Here is a 19,982-nt window from a genome sequence, read left to right on the forward strand (position 1 = left end):
GGTTATAAATGTTTGTAGACTTGATCCGAGCCTGCTTGCTTGCTTGACACAGAATGAAAACATGACTCTATACTCTTAGTTTTGCCAGCAGCCTTCCTGCCAACGCGACTGTAACTTTTGATCAAGATGAACTGCTGTGAAGAGGAATATGCTTGCCGAAGGGGGCTAAGTAACATAAACTGGTGATAAGGGGCGAAGGCAGCTCCTGTAAATGTTTGATTAGTTTAAAGCTCATTAATGGGATGCCCCCCCCCCCCCCCCCCTAACCCCCTACTAAAGGTACAGCCTTTTAACACAGCAGGTGTCTGGGTTTCATTGCGTGGAGTTCAGAGCGCTCTATTTCTAGTTTCTACAAACCTTTTTTTTTTTTACCTTTTTATTTCCTTTTGTAAATATGGCGGACAAACCCCACTGGTGAAAGGATAAAGGAAAATGAAGGATTTTCATTTGTGGAACATTTTTAAAAATGGCCACTTCCTTCTGTGTTTGTCACATTTATTTTTTTTGTAAAAAGCTAAATCAACACTTCAGGTGTTCATCTTCAATTACATGTTCTCAAAAGCCTGCATTAAGATAGAAGCAATGATTTAGCATCACATATCAAAAGGCAACATGAGTGGATTTAACTCTGCATTCGTACTTAGGCTGAGCACCGACAAATAGAGGAGCAAACACGACCCCGTGGCGACCTCTAGTGGCCGCAACGAGACATTCATACAGATAGAAAAATCAAAGTATAGTTAGAGAACTGCAATAGTCAACCTCTGATTATTCTAGACACCCAGCCCATCTCGAGTGAAACGGCTCGGGCCCTTAAACGCACCACGGTCGGTTACCAGCCCACCTTTTTAACGTTTGCCCTTGGAGTGCTCACCAAGGTCACGTATTCAGTCAAAGCCTCTAACGCCAGACTCGTCCATCATAACCGCAGTGCCTGTAACTGTTCATGAGACAGGAGTGAATTTCAGGGTATTTCCGTTCAGCCAGCGTGAGCTCATCGTTTTTCTTCTCACCTGAACCGTCGCTGCAGCCGGAAGCACAAAGAGCAGACATGTCTGCGCCTGCGGACTTGGGATCAGCTGCGCCTTTCTGTGACTCAGTCGAGATAAACCGCTGCAGCTGGGCCGAGCTGCCTGCCCGGACGTGCGTTTGACGTCTTCCATTTCATCGGTTAAATCATCCATTGAACTGCACCTCTTCCGTCTGGAAGTGGAAACAGCGGCGGCAGGAAGGAAGGAAGGCCCGAGAGCAGCCTTTGTTCACAGTACTGAGCTTTCAGTCAGAATTTTGAGTGGTCGTTTCTCTAGTGGGCAGCACGGTGGTGCAGTGGTTAGCGCTGTTGCCTCACAGCAACAAGGTTCACATTTAACTTGCGTGTTCTCCCCATGTCTGTGTGGGTTCTCTGGCTTCCTCCCACCACCAAAAACACGCAAACAAGGTGAATTGGTTACACTTAATTGTGTATAGGTGTGTGTGTGTGTGTGTGTGTGGCCCTCCAACAAAGTGGCGACTTGTCCGGGCTGTGCCCCGCCTCTCGCCCGTAGATTGCTGGGATAGGCTGCAGCCGGGTCGTCCCAGTAACAGACAAAGATGAACGGCATGGCATCATTTATTCACCTCCAGTGTTCAAGTCGTCAAAGGTTTCGACAGTTCCATTCACATGAAAACAAAAACAAAAACATCTCCAGCTTCCAAAATAAAACAACAACAAAATAAGAAATTTTGTAAGTTAAAAGGTTAAACGTGCGACACATAAATCCCTCCTCCCCACACAAGAAAAGCGTTTAAGTAAACCGTTCCTTTTTCAGTTGCAACAGTAAGAATATAAACATTTTGTGTAAAACCACGTGTGCTTTAAGCATTAGTCAGTTTATCTAGCGTTGAAGGGAGCCCCACCCACGGCAGAAAGATCATGTTATGGCACGCACACGCACGCACACACACGCACACACACACACACTAGACAGTGATTATTGCATAAACGCTGTGCCGTATTGCTGACTCAGTGTCTGGCAATGATTCCCAAAACTCCAAGGTCCCCTCCCGATTTCAGAACATTTGAACCAACAACCTACTTTATCCTTACAGTAGGAAAACAATCCCTGCGGTGCCACGCCCGTACATGCGCGGTACGTAGCGCGGTTCCCTTGCATAGTGCGGCATGTGAGCGTTTCACCCGAAGCGGTAGAAACTAACAGCCGGTACAGTTTCCCTTCTGAAACGGTCCCCTCTTCGGCGCGGAGATTCTCACCGTGGTATAAAAAAAAATGCTCCCACGACAAGCAACGAGATCATCTGAAGTACCTCATTTAAATAGAAGACATGTTGACCAATTTTGAACAAGTCATAACTTCACTTTGTAACAGCGTCACTAGAAAAAATAAATGTCAAATTCCTGAAAAACCAAACCAGTTTTTTTTTTTTTCCATATCTTTGATTAGTGTAGAGTCTTGAAACGCTGCTTCACACGTGTGCAGCGACTCAGTCTGGGACGCTTATTCCGGAAGGACCCCCCCCCACCCCACCCACCACCCCCCTCAACTCGCTTATTTGTGCTTCCCCTCTTCATTGTAGATCTTCCGTAGGCTTGAGTCTAGCAGAAAATCCACTGACCTACGGGGGGGTGCAGAGAGTAGAACCGTTACAGCATATTCTGGATCGGCTCCGGAACAGAACTTCTCCAGAGAGCGGCTGATTTTGAAGAGTGACTTAAGAGTGAGACGATCCCCACAAATGTGTACAGTTATCTTTACCAGCTCTCAAATAAATAAATAAATAAATAAATAAATAAATCTCGAACTCTAAACTGGCGGTGGGGTAGGAACGTGTGAACGTCTCGTCCTTGGGGGGGGGGGGGGGGGGGGGGCAACAAGCTCTAGATACATAGACAATATGTGAAACTAATAAAACGCGTTCGATCTCGCACACGCGTAGAAACGAACGCCGCCGTGCCGACCTGTCTATCGGAGTGATGATGAAGGGGATCGTGACGAGGCCCACGACGGTGGTCGTCCACTTGCGGACGGGCAGGGGCCATTTGGTGGTCCTGCCCAGCACGGAGAGCGACGCGGCGCACACTCGGTTGATGGTGAAGCCCGGGATGATCACGGAAGCCAGGGCCTGCCACACAAACGTGTCCACCACCGCGACCGCGACCCGCGTCGTCTTTCCCGGGTTGTCTCCGTGGACCTGTAGGGACAGATCAGGAGACGAGAATTAGACGTCCAGTTTCTGCGCTGCGTGCTAATTCAGGAACACCAAGGGCAACGTGATGAAGTAGAGCTTCTGATACGATCCCAGTGGAGATAACACACGAGAATGTTCATCTTACCACGGCCGCCTTCTTCCCTTTGTCCACGGCATCGGCCGTGACGTACGCGGTGGACACGGCGTAGGTGACCCACACCAGACTCACCGGCACCAGAGCTCGAAAAGCTTCGCCCACCTCGTTGGCGTAGCCTGGGGGGGGGGGGGGGGGGCATGCGTAACACAACAATGAATGTAACTGATAGCGACTGTGCAGCTACCGGATCTGCAGCGCCAGAAGCACCGAGCTCGACGCGATAAGCGTCTGCATATAATAAAACCACGATAACAAGGAGAGCCCAGGTAATCTTATCTGTCAGAAGGAGCTCATTGTTAATAAAGTAAGACGTGCCCCGGCGTGATGGGCTGGGATCCAGGTCTGACCTGCGGGAGAAGGCGTCAGATTACGTTCTATGATTTGCTCTATTGCCCACACGAAGGTGTGAAAGGAGAGCACGAAGCTAGACATCGTCCATTATGTCCTCTGTTGACAAACACGCGCCTCAAAAGTCAAAGATGCTATAAATAGTTTTGTTTTTTTTAAGCTATGCTAACGCTCAGACCAGCTAGCACAAAGCTAACCTTTAACCTTATCGTGTGTTTAAAGTCGGCCGGGGACTATACATACCTAAGAAGCGGACCCATGTGTCGCGATAAATGTCGACCGCTTTGCTCGTCTTTTCCTCCATTCCTGCCCTTTCGTCCTTTACTCCATCCCCCCGGCTGTGCGTACATAAAGTCGGCAGACAGGAGGAGTGTGGGTCGGGAATCCAGGAGGGACCGCGTAGGGGGCGTGGCGCGGAAGTACCGTACATGGATGGGACGTGATCCTTCTTCTTCTCTTTGTTCCTTAACGCTGCACTGGGACCGTCGTAACTTTGGCGCCACCTGCTGTGATTCCACTACTGTAGACATAAGCGAGAAGAATTTCAAGCGCATCAAATAAAAAAAAGCGTGCCATCTAATTGACAGTATAAACCGACCAATGGCGTGGCCGCATACAGAACCGGGAACCAATGGGAAGGAAGCACACTGCCGTTCGTGTGGGGGATGAGTTTTGACCTACGATGGCTGCCGTCGGAAAGAATCAACATTGTAGGGAGTCCAGAACGCCTTTCAGACGGAAGATAATGCCTTTTAAATCACACTTGACTTTGGCTTTTCTTATTTTTACTGCTTGTGGATGTTTTGCCGACGACGACCACGAGATGGAGGAGTTTCTGAAGAGGGAGTTCTCCCTTTCAAAGCCTTACCAAGGTGCCGCTTCCCGTTATGTACCCCCCCCGGTCGGGGGTTCCTGTAACGTTAGTCCTCAGTAATTCTGATCGGTGTCTAATTCTACTTATGCATGAATGGATTCCTACTAGAAAGGTTTTCATGTCGTCATGTTGTCATCTTTTCTTTTTTTTTTATTCAAATGTCGCATCTATACTTTATCTTTGAACCTTCCTGTTGTGATAAGCAACTGCGCTTCTGTCAGCTTCTGCGCATCTTGACGATTTTTCCTGTCATTTGCGCTCCCAGGTGTGGGTTCATTAGGCTCCTCCCACTGGGAATTGATGGGGGATGCCATGGTAACCACCGAACAGGTGCGCCTCACACCTGACATGCAGAGCAAGCAGGGGGCAGTATGGAGCCGGATTGTGAGTACACTTTCCAGCTGGGTCCCTCAGGTTTATTCTAGGTGTGTGTTTGCATCCTTTAAATCCGGAACCGGGGGGCTCTCTTATTTTCCTGTCATGTTTATTTTGTTGGAGTGAATGAATGGGATCTGATTTATTCTTGTCCAGTGTCTCGGGGGCTTTCTTTAAGAGACTGAGTGGTGTGCATTTCTCTAGCCTTGCCATCTGAAGGACTGGGAGATGCAGGTACACTTTAAGATTCACGGGCGAGGAAAGAAGAACCTGAACGGCGACGGCTTAGCCATTTGGTACACAAAGCAACGGATGCAGAAAGGTCAGCGCTGTCGCGCGCCATTGTTGAACTCGTCGAATGAGAAACGCTCATTTTTTTTTTTTACAGCTTTTATTCTGCCACAGGTCCCGTATTCGGACAAATGGACAACTTCACTGGCTTGGGTGTGTTCGTGGACACTTACCCAAATGAGGAGAAACACCTGGAGGTACGCTGGAATGCCAACATTTTGCGCAAAGTATGGGTTGCCGTGGAGAATACTCTGACAAATGTGTGTAAAAGGCGTGTCTTTTGTGTTCTACTGTGCAACCTATCGGAGACAGGCACAGCAGAAACGATACACTCCACGCACACAGGTAATTCACTTTTGGAACACTGTGTCCAACCTCATTATCCTCAAGCATGCCTCTCTAACTGCACACAACCCCCCCCCACCCCCACCCCCCACCCCGTCCACAAGAGGATCTTCCCCTTCGTTCTGGCCATGGTCGGAAACGGCAGCGTCAGTTACGACCACGAACGGGACGGCCGGCCCACAGAGCTGGGCGGCTGCAACGCCATGGTGCGCAACCTCAAGCACGACACTTTCCTCTTCATCCGCTACGTCCGGCGCAGGCTCACGGTGAGAGACGCGCCGCCGCCGCGGCGGCGTGGTTAAATCCCACAGCCCTGGGATGAGTCGCTGCAGGCGCATGATGATGACGATGATGATGATGGTGATGGCCTCTGTTCTGCAGGTAATGATCGACATCGACGGGCAGCACGAGTGGAGGGACTGCCTGGACCTTCCCGGCGTGAAGCTGCCCCTCGGCTATTATTTTGGAGCCACTGCCATCACCGGAGACCTCTCGGGTACGCAGCTCCCAGCTCAGTCCCTGAAAGTATCGTCACTTGAGCATCCTTGATTCCATCATAAAAACCTACTTATAACAAGATTGTATTTTTTTTTTTTTTTATAATATACTTACATTTTCTTCTCAATCAATAGATAATCATGACATCATTTCCCTGAAACTCTACCAGCTGACGGTGTTGCGGAGTAAAATGGAAGAGGAGGAAGAGGAGGAGGAGGAGGAGGAGGGGGAGGAGATAACCATACCCAGCGTCGATAACATGGATCTGCTCAGATGTAAAACACTTCTAGTCGCCCTCCTCTTTTTATTTTCCGGTTGCCCTCCATCCTTCTCCTTGCACTTTATCTCTCTGTCGTCTTCTCTCGCAGGGAAGCAGGAAGAAGAAGGGATGAGCGCAATAGCGATTTTCTTCACCGTGCTCTTCTCCATTTTGGGTTGCATCTTCCTCGTCGTCATCGGCGTGCTGGTGTACAGCCACTGGAGCGACGGCCGACGCAAGCGCTTCTACTGAGAGGCGAAGCGGGCGGGCGGGCGGGTGGGCGGCGGCTCTGGCGGTCCGTGGACCGAGCGGAACCTCCACTCACGTGCAGGGCTGCTTTTGGCCATGAGGGGGCGGTAGGTTGCCTCAGCCCGTGGACATTGCCAGTTTGACGGGGGATGGATTCGCCGCATCAGAAAGCCTTTCTGTCTGTGGTCGCCATGAGGCGGAGGACTTGTCGCCTCACCAGCTCCTCTCCTCCAGACATGTTTGTCGTGCGTCACGTGATTTATTACGAGCAGCGATGCATCGTTTTTGTTAGTTCGCTTCATTTGAATATGAACATCTCAAATATTTTTTTTAAGCCTATTTCCAGGTATGTTTTAATGGCGCCCCTCCTCTTGATCCACCTGTAGACTTGAAGCCCGAACAGAACCGGGACCTTTTGATGACTATCAGATGAGCTGAGCGCTTCCTACTCCCATTTTACTCAGTGTGACGCAGCGCATCCCGAGGCGTAGTGTGCATCATGTGTATTGTCTACCGAATCAGTTTTTTTTTTTTTTTTTACATCTTTATGTAAAGCATATTGAAAACTAACATCTGGCGCACGTGGCAAAGATTTGCGTGTTGCAGGCGCATATTTTCATTTCATTCTAGCGTTGTTACGAATGTCAAAATGTATGCATGTTACAGAAAACGGATTGGGATGTTCTATCGATTTTAGACAAATTATTTAGTAGATACTTGTGTGTATAGATATATATAAATTAAAGCTGCTTACTACATTATATATAAATATAATGTAATAAACAGCTTCTGCACTGATGGGACTGACTAAATAGACGTTTAATTATTACTACTTTTTACTACTTTATTTGTTTTCGGCACACACAAAAATACCAAAATGACTTTTTGTGTGTTCCTTTTGTGTTACTTGTAAAAGCAAGCCTGCTTGTTATTGACTTTTGTTACAGAATGCATAGGTCGTGCTGGATCCGAGTCTTTTGGTCAGTTGGGTTAGATGCCGACCCGTCTGCCTTCTAACTGCTGCTGACATCACGTTTGTGTCGTTCATATACAATTCCGATTTTGATGTTGTGTCTTTGTCTCTTTCTTGTGTGTGAATGCGTTCAGATATATATTTAAAGGTTGCAGACAGTCTGACATCTAGAAAAGTCATGAACTCCTTATCCTTTCAGTGTGTGACCAGGTTTCGTTACTTATTTCTAATCACCTCTGATAACGACGCAGGCTAGCAGCCGTGACAGTCCCATTTCTGCCCAGAACGGACTCCCGTTAAGCCTTTCACAAGCTTTGTAGTGTGCGAGACAAACGCACAAATGATTTTAGGTCGAGAAGATTAGTGCAAGTGCTATAATGTTTGTTTTATTAAAAAAATAAAATACAAATGATGACCTAATATGTCACACAGCAGACAAAGCTTTGTTTCTTTTGCCAATTGGCTCACTTTAATTGTTTGGGGTTGGGAAAAATTTAAAAATGAAACAAATCCTGCCTTTTTTTGTACTGCAGATTCCTGATTCCTTCTTGGACATGGATGTGACACCTTCATCTGTTTGGTATAATCTATGGCTGAGTAGGAAGAATGAAAACATTCCAGTCCACAAGCTGTTTTAACAACAATGACACTCATTCGGTTTTCTGCAGAAGGGAGTCCTGGTCTGATGCAAACTGTGTTGCATTATCAGGTCTTTCATGTGTATAATATAAACCAAAATAATAATAATAATACAAAACATTACATTGATGGTATAGTAACTGAGGATTAAATGACATCAGTTAAATATTCAGTAAATGAAAATTCTTCAAGATGGAGAAAGGAAAAAAAGCCGTTGCTCAAACTACCAAAACAAATAAATACAATTCTAACATGAAATGAGTGCAGCAAAGATGAGGGATGAGGAAGAGGCCAAGGCTATCTAATATCAATTAAACCAACAACAACAAAATATATATATATAGTCCACCTTTGCTTACTACTCATTTACACGATCGATGAACATGGTTGACCTGTTCCATCAGCTGTTAGTGGTTAAAGAGGCAGACAGAAAAACAGCACGCACACAAAAAACAGAGGAAAAGAAAGAATTGCTTTTTACTCGAGCCCCTCAGATGAGAATGAAGCGCACGCATTAATCATATAAGCGCACGTATTAATCAATGAAGCGTTACAAGTGTTTCGTCTTTACAAATTAACTTAAATACATGTGCACAGCCCAACCAAAGTAGATTACAGTACAGTGCAAGTGCCACACAACTCAAAGTTATATATATATTGCTCGTAGTGTTGCATACAAATGACAGGACGTGAGAGGGGTTGCAGCATATAACAGTACATTTTTGCATAGCCAAGTAAAAACAACAACAACAACGCTACAGAGATGTAGAAATACACAATGAAAGGGTTGCTTTGGCTTTATGAGACTGTACGGTCAATAATGTGTTAAACTCTGCTTGTTAAAGACAACCCTGAGAGTGGGAATCCAAGCAGAGCGCGATACACACACACACACACACACACAGTGAAGACAATGACGGCGTGTGTCCTGTGGAAACGGGAGCGACTCTGGTTGAGTATTCTGTCAACGCTTCCGTGTGGGTGAGTGTGCTCTTCTGTTCCATGAGCAGGGCGGCGCAGCCGAGAAAAAACGAACTGCCCCCCCCCCCCCCCCACCACCGCCCCAAAATACGTCAGCAGAAAAGGACAACGGGGCAAAGAGAAAGAGAACTCTCGTTCTCTGTCGCCTCAAACACACCTCTGGAAAGGTTGACAGAACAAAAGAAAAAAAGTCAAAGTACGATCGGCTATTATTAAATATGAGCTTTGCCGTGACATTATAAAAAGGATCCGCCGCAGACGCCCGCTGGGGCGGACGGATGTTTGCCTATGAATGACATAGCCCTTAATCTCAGTACACACCAGGGAGGAATGGGAAAACTGGACCTCCGATTCACTCATGCACAGACAAGCCCCCCCCCCCCCATTATTCTATCTACATTTGTATACAAACAAGCAAAAAATCACCTTAGCAAGATTACAAAACAATCTCTTTGTTTTATCCTGAACACACAAACAGGACAACGAAATGCACAAAATCCTTTTCAGTTTTCTCTCGTTTTTTTCCCCTCCTACTTTTCCACAAACCAGATCTGTGGAACAAAAAACCAGAAATGGGCCCCCAAAACCTAAAAATCTGCTCTTGGACAAAGTTTGTCAGCGACGCAACTCACTCAGCACACGTTTGCTTTGAATTCAACTTGAAACCTTTCCTCTTGATACAAAAGAAGAAACCAACAAAACGAACTCGTCGGTTCAAGTCTTGAGGCTTTGAAATGGTGAAGTGGTTTCGCACCACTTCCTCTCTTCGGAAAAGCGAGTGGGAACAAGCGTGGGCGCTGCGTTCTCCAGACACAAAAGCGTTCCGCTGATCCGAAGGGTTGGCGCTAACGCAGATATTACAACCACGCTAATAAGGCAGTAGCGCATCTGTTCCAGCGTAGCGGGAATATATTATAATGCAGGTCCGGAACAGACATTTGCTCTCCGAGAGATGCGACAAGGCAGCTGGTCAAACAAAGTCTTCCATTACTTGTGCTAACGGGTGAGCAGTCGTGCTGCTCTGAAAAAAGGTCATTTCCTGTTTGCTTGGCTTCATATTTAAGCACCTGCTGCTAAAAAACCGTCTGACTGCACGTTTGACGAGGCCTCGCTTTTTTTTTTTTTTTCCCCAAATGGACATTCATCAAAACATTCGTTCAACTTCAATCGGCTCCGTCACTGCTGAGAAAAGAAAAAAAAAAACATGAATTAAAAGAATAAATGACCACAGAAATATATCTCTGGCAAGCGGGAAATGTGCGCCGTTTGCTCCTCACTCGTCGCCCGCCGGAGATGTATGTTTGGTCGCTTTAATTTAGACCGTCGTCGCACAAGTTTCGGCGTCTGTCACGCGGCAACGACCTCACACTGAGAGGCCAGCCGAGGTACGCAGGGCGTTGTTACCTACAACAGATTATTACGCCATCATGTTAATGATAGCGAATCAGGAGGGGTGTTTATAATATACCTACATTTTCCAGCTAACCGTCGCATGGCTCACAGTCAGAAGCAAACAATGAGACTACATTCGGCTTTTCTATGCCGAATCCGAAATCCAGCTATTTGCCACAACATCTGGGAACACGGCCGCGGAGCCTCCTGGACGAAAGGATGAGCGAAAAACAAGTAGCACGACCGCACGAAAACGCGAATGAACGCAAGTAGAAATCACAGAAAACTCACGTCTGTCTCGTGCAAAATAGCAGTGCTTAATCCACCTCAGTGTGCCGACCGAGTGTTTCGTCCAGATGCTACGGCGCTTCAGAGATACACGCGCACACACACACAGACACACACACACACACGACTCAAACAATCCCGAACACACTACAAGATCCACTCACGAGGTGAAATGAATAACGACACCTCTGCCGCTTAGGCGACCGCAGCTGGTTATGAAATTACCGAAGTAAGCACATTCCAAAACCTACAGTCGCGTGTAGAATAATCCGGCTGCCGCCACAACTCATTAGCGTTAGCCTCCAAGTGAAACAAGCTAACAAGGTGCCACCGCAGAGGTTCTGATTGATTATTGGTAGCTCAGCCCTTTTGATTATTACTTTGAATTCAGTCGGAAACGTAATATGAATATCAAAAAGGACCAGGGTATATGTACGACATTTAAAAACAACAGCCTCCCCCCCTCTGCTACCCCCCCCCCCACTCTAGATGCGTAAAGTCCCAGAGACACCAGAGAGCACCAGACACTGGTTGCCATGACTCCAGCACTGACATCATCATGCAGCTGTGCATGATGATGCCCGACTCATTAAAAACTAAAAAAACAATCCAATGTGTGCTCTTGTTGATTCCTCCGGTATCATCCTACGTGTTCCAGAGGTTTGCTTTTATAAGGGGGGGGGGGGGGGTCAGGATAGAAATGTTATCGTGTCGGTATGCTCCGAGCAGACCATCCAACCAGAGGTGAGACATCGGATGGAAGGATGGCCGGAAATGTTCTGACCACCGGAGAGTGGCAAGACAGAAATGGAAACACGGCGGCGGGGCAAAGGGAGGGGGGGTGGGGGGTGGGGGGGCAGGTTTCGTTCACAATCAGTGGCTGCCTCCTCACCTAAAGTTCAATGGGAAAGGAACATCGGCCTGGTTTCCCCTCTAAGGAAAAGCAAAGCCGATCTGTCCGCTCCACGTGTTACTCGTGTTTCAATAAGGACCAAATAAGCACTAGTTATCATCATCATCATCATCATCATCATCATCATCACGCCTGTGTGTTAGTTCAAAGGATAAAAACACACACAGAGTCTCCGTGGTGATGACGGCAGAAGCAATCTGGTATCACCTCGTGTGCGGAAGAGAGACGCGTCGGCTGCCCGGCGAGTGAAACTCGCCGATCACACCATGTGGTCCGCTGCGCTCGTGCTTTCCGGAGTCTGGCTGGGCGGCTCGGCGGCGAGCTCCTTCTGCCCGAAGGCCTGCTGCCGGTGCCCGGAGAAGCAGTCCCGCCCCGTGACCTTGCACATCCGGTGTTCCTCGTCGCTCTCCTCCTCAAGCCCCGAGCCTTCATCGATGTCCAGCTGGCAGTTGCACACCTCGATGCCGGAGTCGCCGGTGACGTGGCGACGCCGAGTGACAAGCTCCTCATCCTCCTCCTCCTCCTCCTCTTCGTCTCCCATCAATCGAGCCTGTGCATCCTCCACTGCCAGACGCCGTGGTTGGACGGGCATCGGGACGGTTTCCTGGCTTGATGATGATGATGATGATGATGATGACGAGCCCGAGGCCCGACTCTCCGTCACCGGGTCCATCTCCTCCGGCAAGCGTGGCGCCACCGGAGCGTCTGGCTGGCTGACTTGTGCCTGGGGCGCCGGAGCAGTGTCGGGGAGGTTTTCAGAGTAAGGAGGAGGCGGGGTCGGGGGGTGACCAACCACCTCTTCGTAGTCAGGAAGCTTGCAGTCGTTCCAGAACCCTGAAAGTTAGCAAGCACAAAGTCATTTAGCTTTTCCTTTAAGGGCAGTCACACGTTAGTAGTAGTAGTAGTAATTTATTTCAGTCAGTATCTTAAATGAGAACAAGGAATTTAAAAAAAATCAACAACATAACAATGACTGAAAAGGCATTGGCGGAAGTGAAACACTTATTTATGCCAACCCTTATTATATCTTGAATGAAAACACCCAACTTACATAGTAACATACAAAATGAACAAAATATATATAATTCCTAAATAAATTTTAACAAAATAAATCTGTATTCGTTATATGCCCATTTCCTTAGTTGAGTATGGTCTATTCAATCATTGTGATGTAAAAAACAACCAGCAACAACAGAAAGCAAAAAAACCCAAAAGTGCAAAAACAAAAAAATATTTTAAAAACAAAAAATAAAATGAAACAAAACAAAATGAAAAGCAGACAGTTTAGGTGTGTAGTGCTGCATAACCAGTAATTACATTGGATTTAAACCTTTTTTTAAATGATTGTACTGTCGTCGAGTTCTTTAATGTCTCATCCAGGCTATTCCATAAGTTTACTCCTGTAACTGAGATGGATCTGCATTTCGTGTTTGTTCTGGCTTCTCTTTTTTGATATATATAAGTTCCCCTCAATTCATAACCGGTTTCTCTTTGTTTGAACCTTTTTTGAATGCAGTGTGGAAGATTGTTATTGTGAACCCTAAACATAACCACAGCTGTGTTGCGATCGACTAAGTCCTTTCATTTTAATATATTTAGCTGAACAAACAGTGGGTTTGTTGGGGCATAATAATCGGCATAATTAATTAATCTAACTGCCTTTTTTTGCAAAATAAATATCGGTTTGATTATTGTTTTGTAATTATTCCCCCATAATTCCACACAGTAATTGAGGTAGGGAAGAATGAGGGTATTGTATAATAAACAGAGTGCTTTATTGTTTACAACTGCCTTAATTTTATACAATATGCCAATTGTTTTTGACGTTCACATCAATCGACGATGCTTAGCGTCAACAGTTAGCGTCAACAGCAAAAAGTTAGCACTTCTTCTGTCTGATGATGATGATGATGATATCTAAAATACTCTCAGGCGATTTGCATCCGAGCGTTTATATCGGTGACGAACCGATATTTCAATGGGCCGATTTGTGTCGGGCCGCGGTGGCGAAAAGAGCAAAGTCCTGATCTTTGTCGCTTGAAAACGACATTTGACTCGGTGGAGGGGTCGACAGTATTTAAAGGCGGCTTTAATAAAGTCCCTCGGCTCGTGGGCGTCTGTGGTTACGCCGCCGTTACTATGATTGTCGCTCCCAGTCTGTGTTGAAAATAGAAATATCCCTTTGAGAGTTCCCTCCCCCCCCCCCCCCCCCATCTGGTGGTTACAGCTAGCGAAACCGGTTGGAGAAACTTACTCTCTAGACGTAACGGCGCCAGATGACAAAGGACATCAAGGAAGTAGAAATTAGAACTACAAACTTAACACCATAAAAGTGTTGAATTCTCCAGAAAGATCGTCATAGTTATAAGATTAGATTCATGCAATGTCCAATCTGGTAAAATTCCAGTCTGAGTACACCTGCCTGTGAGCATATGGTGGAGGAGGGGGGGGGGGGTCATAGCACCAACTGTTTTGGAAGAATCATTTCTTAATTTATGCCCATTTCATAATTTAGATGACACGTCATGAATCGTAACAAAACGAGCGATTTCACAGTGTTCTCTAAAACAGAGGAATTCCTTTGAACAAATGGGAATATTCAAACAGGTGTTAACTAGCGAGGACGACGGAAGGAAGAAGATCACTCACTCAGATTGAGTGGAGGAGGGGAAACGAAGGAACTGGAGGCTCCCTGGTAGGCCATGAGGCTGATCTCACGTTGCCGTTGCTCCTGCTGCAGGCGCATCTTAACCCTCCGGTGTCGGTAGGCGCAGCAGCAGCTGAGCATGATGATGAGGGTCCATACCAGCCAGAACCCTACGAGGGAAACACAGCGAATTAGACACTTTTAAAGGTGTGGGGGCATGGCTGAAGGAACAATCAATTGGTTCCACAATTTAGAAGTAGAAAAGATAAACTTCAGCATCGGAGAGCAGTGCAAGTGGAATTGCAAAATTGTAGCTTCTAAGTTAATTATTAAGGAAAATGCATCACTGCAAGATGCCAAATAATGTCCCGAAGGGAAACGGAGCTGGATTCAGCTCCGTGGCAAAATGAATGTCAAATGAATTAGACCAAGAAGAAAACCACCATTTGCTAAACTGAGGGAGGAGGAGGAGGAGGAGGGGGGGGGAGATCTATCTATAAAACTAACAATGACTCCCATTGGGATTCCAAATTCTGGGGATATGTTTTCACTTCAAAAGAGTCAGATGATGGTGAAACTATCACGGGACTCGTGACTTTTAAGTGCGATGAAGCGGTGAAGCTCGGCTTCTATCTAGTTTATAACACATTAAATAAATAAACTGATCACTTGATTCGATTAAATCTTCAGACTTGGGGAGGGGGAAGGGGGGGGGGGGTCTGAATGGGATGCAAAAGGTGACATTTATGTGAAAACTTATTTCAAAAAAATAAAATAAAATGGGGACTTACACCACAGCTCATAGTAGTAAGTGCAGCACTCCGTCTCTCCACAGCAGTAGCCCATCTCACAGCGGTACTGCTCATTGTTTACCCCGAAACAGAACTCCTTCCCCTTGAATACACACAAAAAACACAAACAGGTACGCAGACGCGAAGGTGTGAGTCGAATCAGTCGATACTGGGTCACACAACATCAAACACAGCCAGTTCGGGGCCCTACTTTGTCGTTTCATTGTCCGAAGTTCAGAGTGCTGCAGTATTTCTATGAGGATTTTATTCAACTTATCGTGACACCACAGCACAATTTTTAATTGCTACGCAAATATTTAACAAGAAAAACAACCTGTGGCGACAAAACTGAAGATAGTTTTTTCTTCTGAACAATGTCAATACTTGTATATTTGTAAAGATAATTTGCTCGTTTGCTTTGACACCATTGTCATATTTAGACAAAAGTAAAGATGGAGACTGTATAAAATTAGCAAACTGAACAAACGAGGTTGGCTGGATATCAGCAAAGGTGAAGAAACAAAAAAAAAAACGACATTTTTACCGGGGTAACATTTAGCATCGGCTAACCTTAATCTCGGTACCGTCGATTCAAGATGTGAAATTGAAATAACTCAAATGTAACGGACCTGGATTAATTGCGTGAATTTTATATCAAGTTACATCAAGTTAACTGTCCAAATATGACATCAAACTTCGAATAATGACGTCACACAGTGGGCACAAGAACGAACCGTGCCCAGTTTCCTTTACGGTAAACAAAAAGGATCGACCGAAGGCCTTCACACACCCAAGGAGCCGCGGCCTCGACTCGAAGAATCATCCGACAGCAGGAGCGGCTGACGCGGCCTTACCTGCACCAGACTGGTCCCGGTACAAAAAAGAGCTACAATGGATCCCAGCGCTTTCTGCGGCATCTTTCTGGGTTGTCGGCCGTTAGCGCGACGGGAATCATATAGCAGTCGCTCCGTTGAGTCGACTGCTGTTCGGTAACGAATCAGGCTTGTCGGACTCGGACTCGGACTCGGATGTGTTTTTGTTGTTCCTCGACTCAGAAACCACATTAGTGGTAATATGAAACGGATTTAGCCATTTGGGACTCTAGAGGGCGCTGTTCACCTGGGTGCGAAAGATCAAACACTCCAGCACAAATTTTGGAAACAACTTCAAACGCGATATTTGTGCTACTTTAACAGAGAAAGACAATCATTGTCGCCATCGTCCTTTGTTGTGTTGCCTCGTTTCAGCTTCGAGACTGAATATCGATTTTGAATCGGATTTTCATGTTCAATACAACTTAAATCACCAGCTCTGTATCACTTTCTCTATTAAAGCAATGGTTTACCGTCTTTTGTTGCTGCTGTCCCACATTGTTTTAAATTTGCTGATTTCAAATTTAGGAGAGTGCTTGAACAAAAGTCAATGAAACTGATGAAGTGACACACTCATATTTGTGTGTGATGTTTCCAGAATATGATTCTGTGATTGTACCCAAGTGTTGGAAAATATTATTTAAATTTGTGTAAAATATATCAATGCATTTGAATAGTTTTTTTTTCTAAGTTCTCACAGTTAATGCATTTTAAGGTACCGGTAATACAGCAAAGCAAATTAGATAAACTACACATAGAAATATAAATGAAGGTAATTATGATAATTTTGTTAGGTTTAGTTACAATAATGATTATTTCAAACAATTACATAGCTGCTTGTTGTAGCGGAGCAATTTTTTCAACTTTTTTTATATCAATTTTGTACTGGAGGACTATTTTGAATCTATGGAAATAATGAGTTCTGTCACTTCAAAATAGCATATATTACAGTTCAACAATAAATATTTGGCTAAAATAATAAGTTCCATCTTGAAAACCATACAAATATCTTGAGGGTGATACCAGTAGGTAAACACACAGCATGCAGTCTTTGGTCCATTCCTTGTTGCATGTTGTTTATATTGACGTCACACTTCCCCTGGCAACAGAGCTTTACAGCTGTTCTCCCATTGGCAAGCTGCTCTCTGGGTAGGAAGATGTTAATCCACTCAGTCTCAGCAGGGACCACAACACAAACACCTGAGGACGACATGGTGAGCTATCATGATTCTTTGCCAGAGCTGCTTTCGAATAAAAATTATCATCATTAATATTATTGATGAATAATGTGTGTGGTGCTGAAATATGTTACAGATAGTCAGTCAGAACAGCATGCAAGTTACCAAGTTAGGATTTATAACAATTATAACAATATAATAATAGTATTAGATTTTGCAAAACTGTCTGTTTAGTTTAGTAATTTAATATATTCTAAAAAAAAAAAAAAAAGAAAATAAATGAAGGCTCCTTTTACTACATATTTTAATTTTTCAGAGCAGAAGTTACAGAATATACAACAAATGAAAATAAAGAGGCATGTGGCAAACTATAACGTTTTTAAATGAAGGAAAAAAGAAAAGAAATCTGATGAATGTTTAGATATTTATTAAATACAATCTTTTAAATGTGCTCCAATTATCATTTTACATTTTGTTTGTGAGAGAACATTCACTTAAAATCATCTCCTTTTGTTGAGGCAGTAAACCTCTTGCAGGTTCCAGAATGTGGTGACAGCATTTAAATCTTTAATGGCTTACCACCACTTGCTGGACACAAGCCACTCACTGCGCACGTGCCTAGTCTTGACCAATGATAGCCCTCGGTTTATTACATGTGCAGGTCACAAATCCCCGTGCTCCAGATGATTCCTGCTTTGTGATGTGTTAAACCTCCGGTACAAGCTGCTCCATCTTCCTCTGCCAACTCACGCTGGCCTCTGATGACATGCTTTACTGATTCAGCTTAGGTCCGCGATCCTCTCATGACATGGTGTGACAACGCTTTCAGGTCCCCCCCCCCCCCCCCCCCCTTCGATAAAGTTTATCTAATCCATCTGCAGGGCCTACTGTCCATTCTCCGGAGGCTGAAGCAGTCTCCAGAGCAGGAGGTGCGTTTGCTGTTGCTTGGTTTGGACAATGCTGGCAAGACCACGCTGCTGAAACAGCTGGCGGCTGAAGATATCAGCCACATCACCCCCACACAAGTAAGCATTTTTCCAGTCAGACAGATTTCCACATCTCGCCTTAATTCCCCTGCTGGAACGATCAAATAAAGCAATGAGCGTCTGCGTTTTCTGTCAGCAGGGGTTCAACATAAAGAGTGTTCAGTCATCTGGCTTCAAGTTGAGCGTCTGGGACATTGGAGGTCAGCGCAAGATCCGCCCCTACTGGAGGAATTACTTTGAGAACACGGATGTACTGGTAGGGCCTCTTTATTGCACTTTTAACTGTCGACAAAAAATAAGCATGGATGATGTGGTGATATCTGTGCCTGTTATTTGCAGATCTATGTGATTGACAGCTCAGACAGGAAAAGGTTTGAAGAGACAAGTCTGGTTAGATGTCATTTCAACTTACTAAGATGTACAATTCAAAGCAAAAATCAACCTTGTGTCCTTGCCCGAACTCGCCCAGTACGAACACGTGCATCTGACCGTTCCTCCAGGAGCTGGCCGAGCTGCTGGATGAGGAGAAGCTCGTTGGAGTGCCACTGCTAATCTTTGCCAACAAGCAAGACTTGACGACGGCCACACCAGCTTCCGAGCTGGCGGAGATTCTCAATCTGCACACCGTCAGGGATCGCGTGTGGCAGGTCCAGGCCTGCTCGGCAGTGAGCGCCGAGGGCGTGCAGGTAAGGGTCTCACACACAGCATGTAGACATTAAAAAAAAAAGGCCTCAGACTCCTATGACAATGTTTCATTTGTGAACGTGCAAATCATTTCCGCACTTTCCTCACTGGCATCTTCTCTCCAGGAGGGCATGACCTGGGTTTGCCGAAATATAAAGTTTCGGAAGAAATAATTCAGGAAGCGGAAGATGAGCGAAAAACTGCAACTGCACTTTATTCTTGGCCCACCCAGTCACATGAAGTCAAAGGAAGAATGTGTTTGTTTGTTTTGCTAAATTTGCCATTTTATTCTGACCTGGAAGTATTTTTAGACAAAGACATTTTTCTTAACATTTATTCACTGTATGTTGACTTCTTGACCTTATTGGTGCATATCTTGATTTGTATATCCTGTGTATATACTGTATATTAGACAGAAAATCGCTTTTATAATATGTTACTTGTAATTGAGACCCGGGGGGTTTCATTTTATTAGCTTGTATGTTCTCTGGGATCTCAGTCTCACTCCCACAGCTTAGAAAACATGCAATGTGACTCGAAATTGCACGTTGGTGTGATTCTGGCTGTTTGTCTCTCTGTGCATTTGTCCTGTGATGAACTTACTTCTGCATGTACCAATGCCTATTGGTGCTACACCCCAGCAGCGGATGTGAGTCTCTCTAGTCAACCCTAGAGGGAGTCCTTTCTCTTGTCTTTTGTGACTGTGTAAATACCAAACTCATGTTCCATTCATGGTATTTGATCTGTTTATATCATCATCGCTACTTTTTTTATTTTTTTTTACTCTGTTCATCCACCAAACACAAACTTAATGCTTTGACATGACTTTTTTCATTCACACCTCTGCAGAGTTTCATGTGGCCACACAAGCTTTTCTGTCTCATCAACAAAATGACTGTAAACCTTGAACACTTGAACATGCACGCAGTGAACTGACCTCAGCACACGTCTCTTGCATACTCAATAAACCATAGAGAAACACCTTGGCCATTCAATTACTCGAATATTCACCTTGTTCACCGTGATTTACTACAAGGCGATTGCATTTTCAGTCTA

General features: G+C 45.3%; 4 protein-coding genes across 4 annotated transcripts; 2 read left to right on the plus strand and 2 right to left on the minus strand.

The window, feature by feature from the left end:
- Positions 1 to 1,593: 1,593 nt before the first annotated feature.
- mtfp1 (mitochondrial fission process 1) lies at positions 1,594 to 4,043 on the minus strand. The gene is made up of 4 exons (XM_068753040.1): positions 3,935 to 4,043; positions 3,332 to 3,459; positions 2,957 to 3,189; positions 1,594 to 2,613 (listed from the first exon to the last, which is right to left on the minus strand). Exons 1-4 carry the CDS (start codon positions 3,993 to 3,995, stop codon positions 2,547 to 2,549), a joined length of 489 nt encoding a protein of 162 aa, XP_068609141.1. The 5' UTR covers positions 3,996 to 4,043; the 3' UTR covers positions 1,594 to 2,546.
- Positions 4,044 to 4,514: 471 nt separating this feature from the next.
- lman2la (lectin, mannose-binding 2-like a) lies at positions 4,515 to 6,585 on the plus strand. Its single transcript, XM_068752860.1, has 8 exons — positions 4,515 to 4,563; positions 4,831 to 4,949; positions 5,145 to 5,262; positions 5,346 to 5,428; positions 5,681 to 5,842; positions 5,958 to 6,072; positions 6,209 to 6,349; positions 6,443 to 6,585. Exons 1-8 carry the CDS (start codon positions 4,515 to 4,517, stop codon positions 6,583 to 6,585), a joined length of 930 nt encoding a protein of 309 aa, XP_068608961.1.
- A 5,224-nt stretch (positions 6,586 to 11,809) lies between these two features.
- wbp1 (WW domain binding protein 1) lies at positions 11,810 to 16,123 on the minus strand. The gene is made up of 4 exons (XM_068753332.1): positions 16,061 to 16,123; positions 15,207 to 15,309; positions 14,418 to 14,585; positions 11,810 to 12,602 (listed from the first exon to the last, which is right to left on the minus strand). The coding sequence occupies exons 1-4, from the start codon at positions 16,121 to 16,123 to the stop codon at positions 12,028 to 12,030; spliced, it is 909 nt and encodes a 302-aa protein (XP_068609433.1). The 3' UTR covers positions 11,810 to 12,027.
- Positions 16,124 to 17,235: 1,112 nt separating this feature from the next.
- LOC137908232 (ADP-ribosylation factor-like protein 3) lies at positions 17,236 to 19,099 on the plus strand. The gene is made up of 6 exons (XM_068752606.1): positions 17,236 to 17,292; positions 18,138 to 18,281; positions 18,382 to 18,498; positions 18,582 to 18,632; positions 18,743 to 18,928; positions 19,052 to 19,099. The coding sequence occupies exons 1-6, from the start codon at positions 17,236 to 17,238 to the stop codon at positions 19,097 to 19,099; spliced, it is 603 nt and encodes a 200-aa protein (XP_068608707.1).
- Positions 19,100 to 19,982: the final 883 nt, after the last annotated feature.

Source organism: Brachionichthys hirsutus, chromosome 19 (genome assembly GCF_040956055.1).
Source record: "Brachionichthys hirsutus isolate HB-005 chromosome 19, CSIRO-AGI_Bhir_v1, whole genome shotgun sequence".
NCBI lineage: Eukaryota > Metazoa > Chordata > Actinopteri > Lophiiformes > Brachionichthyidae > Brachionichthys > Brachionichthys hirsutus.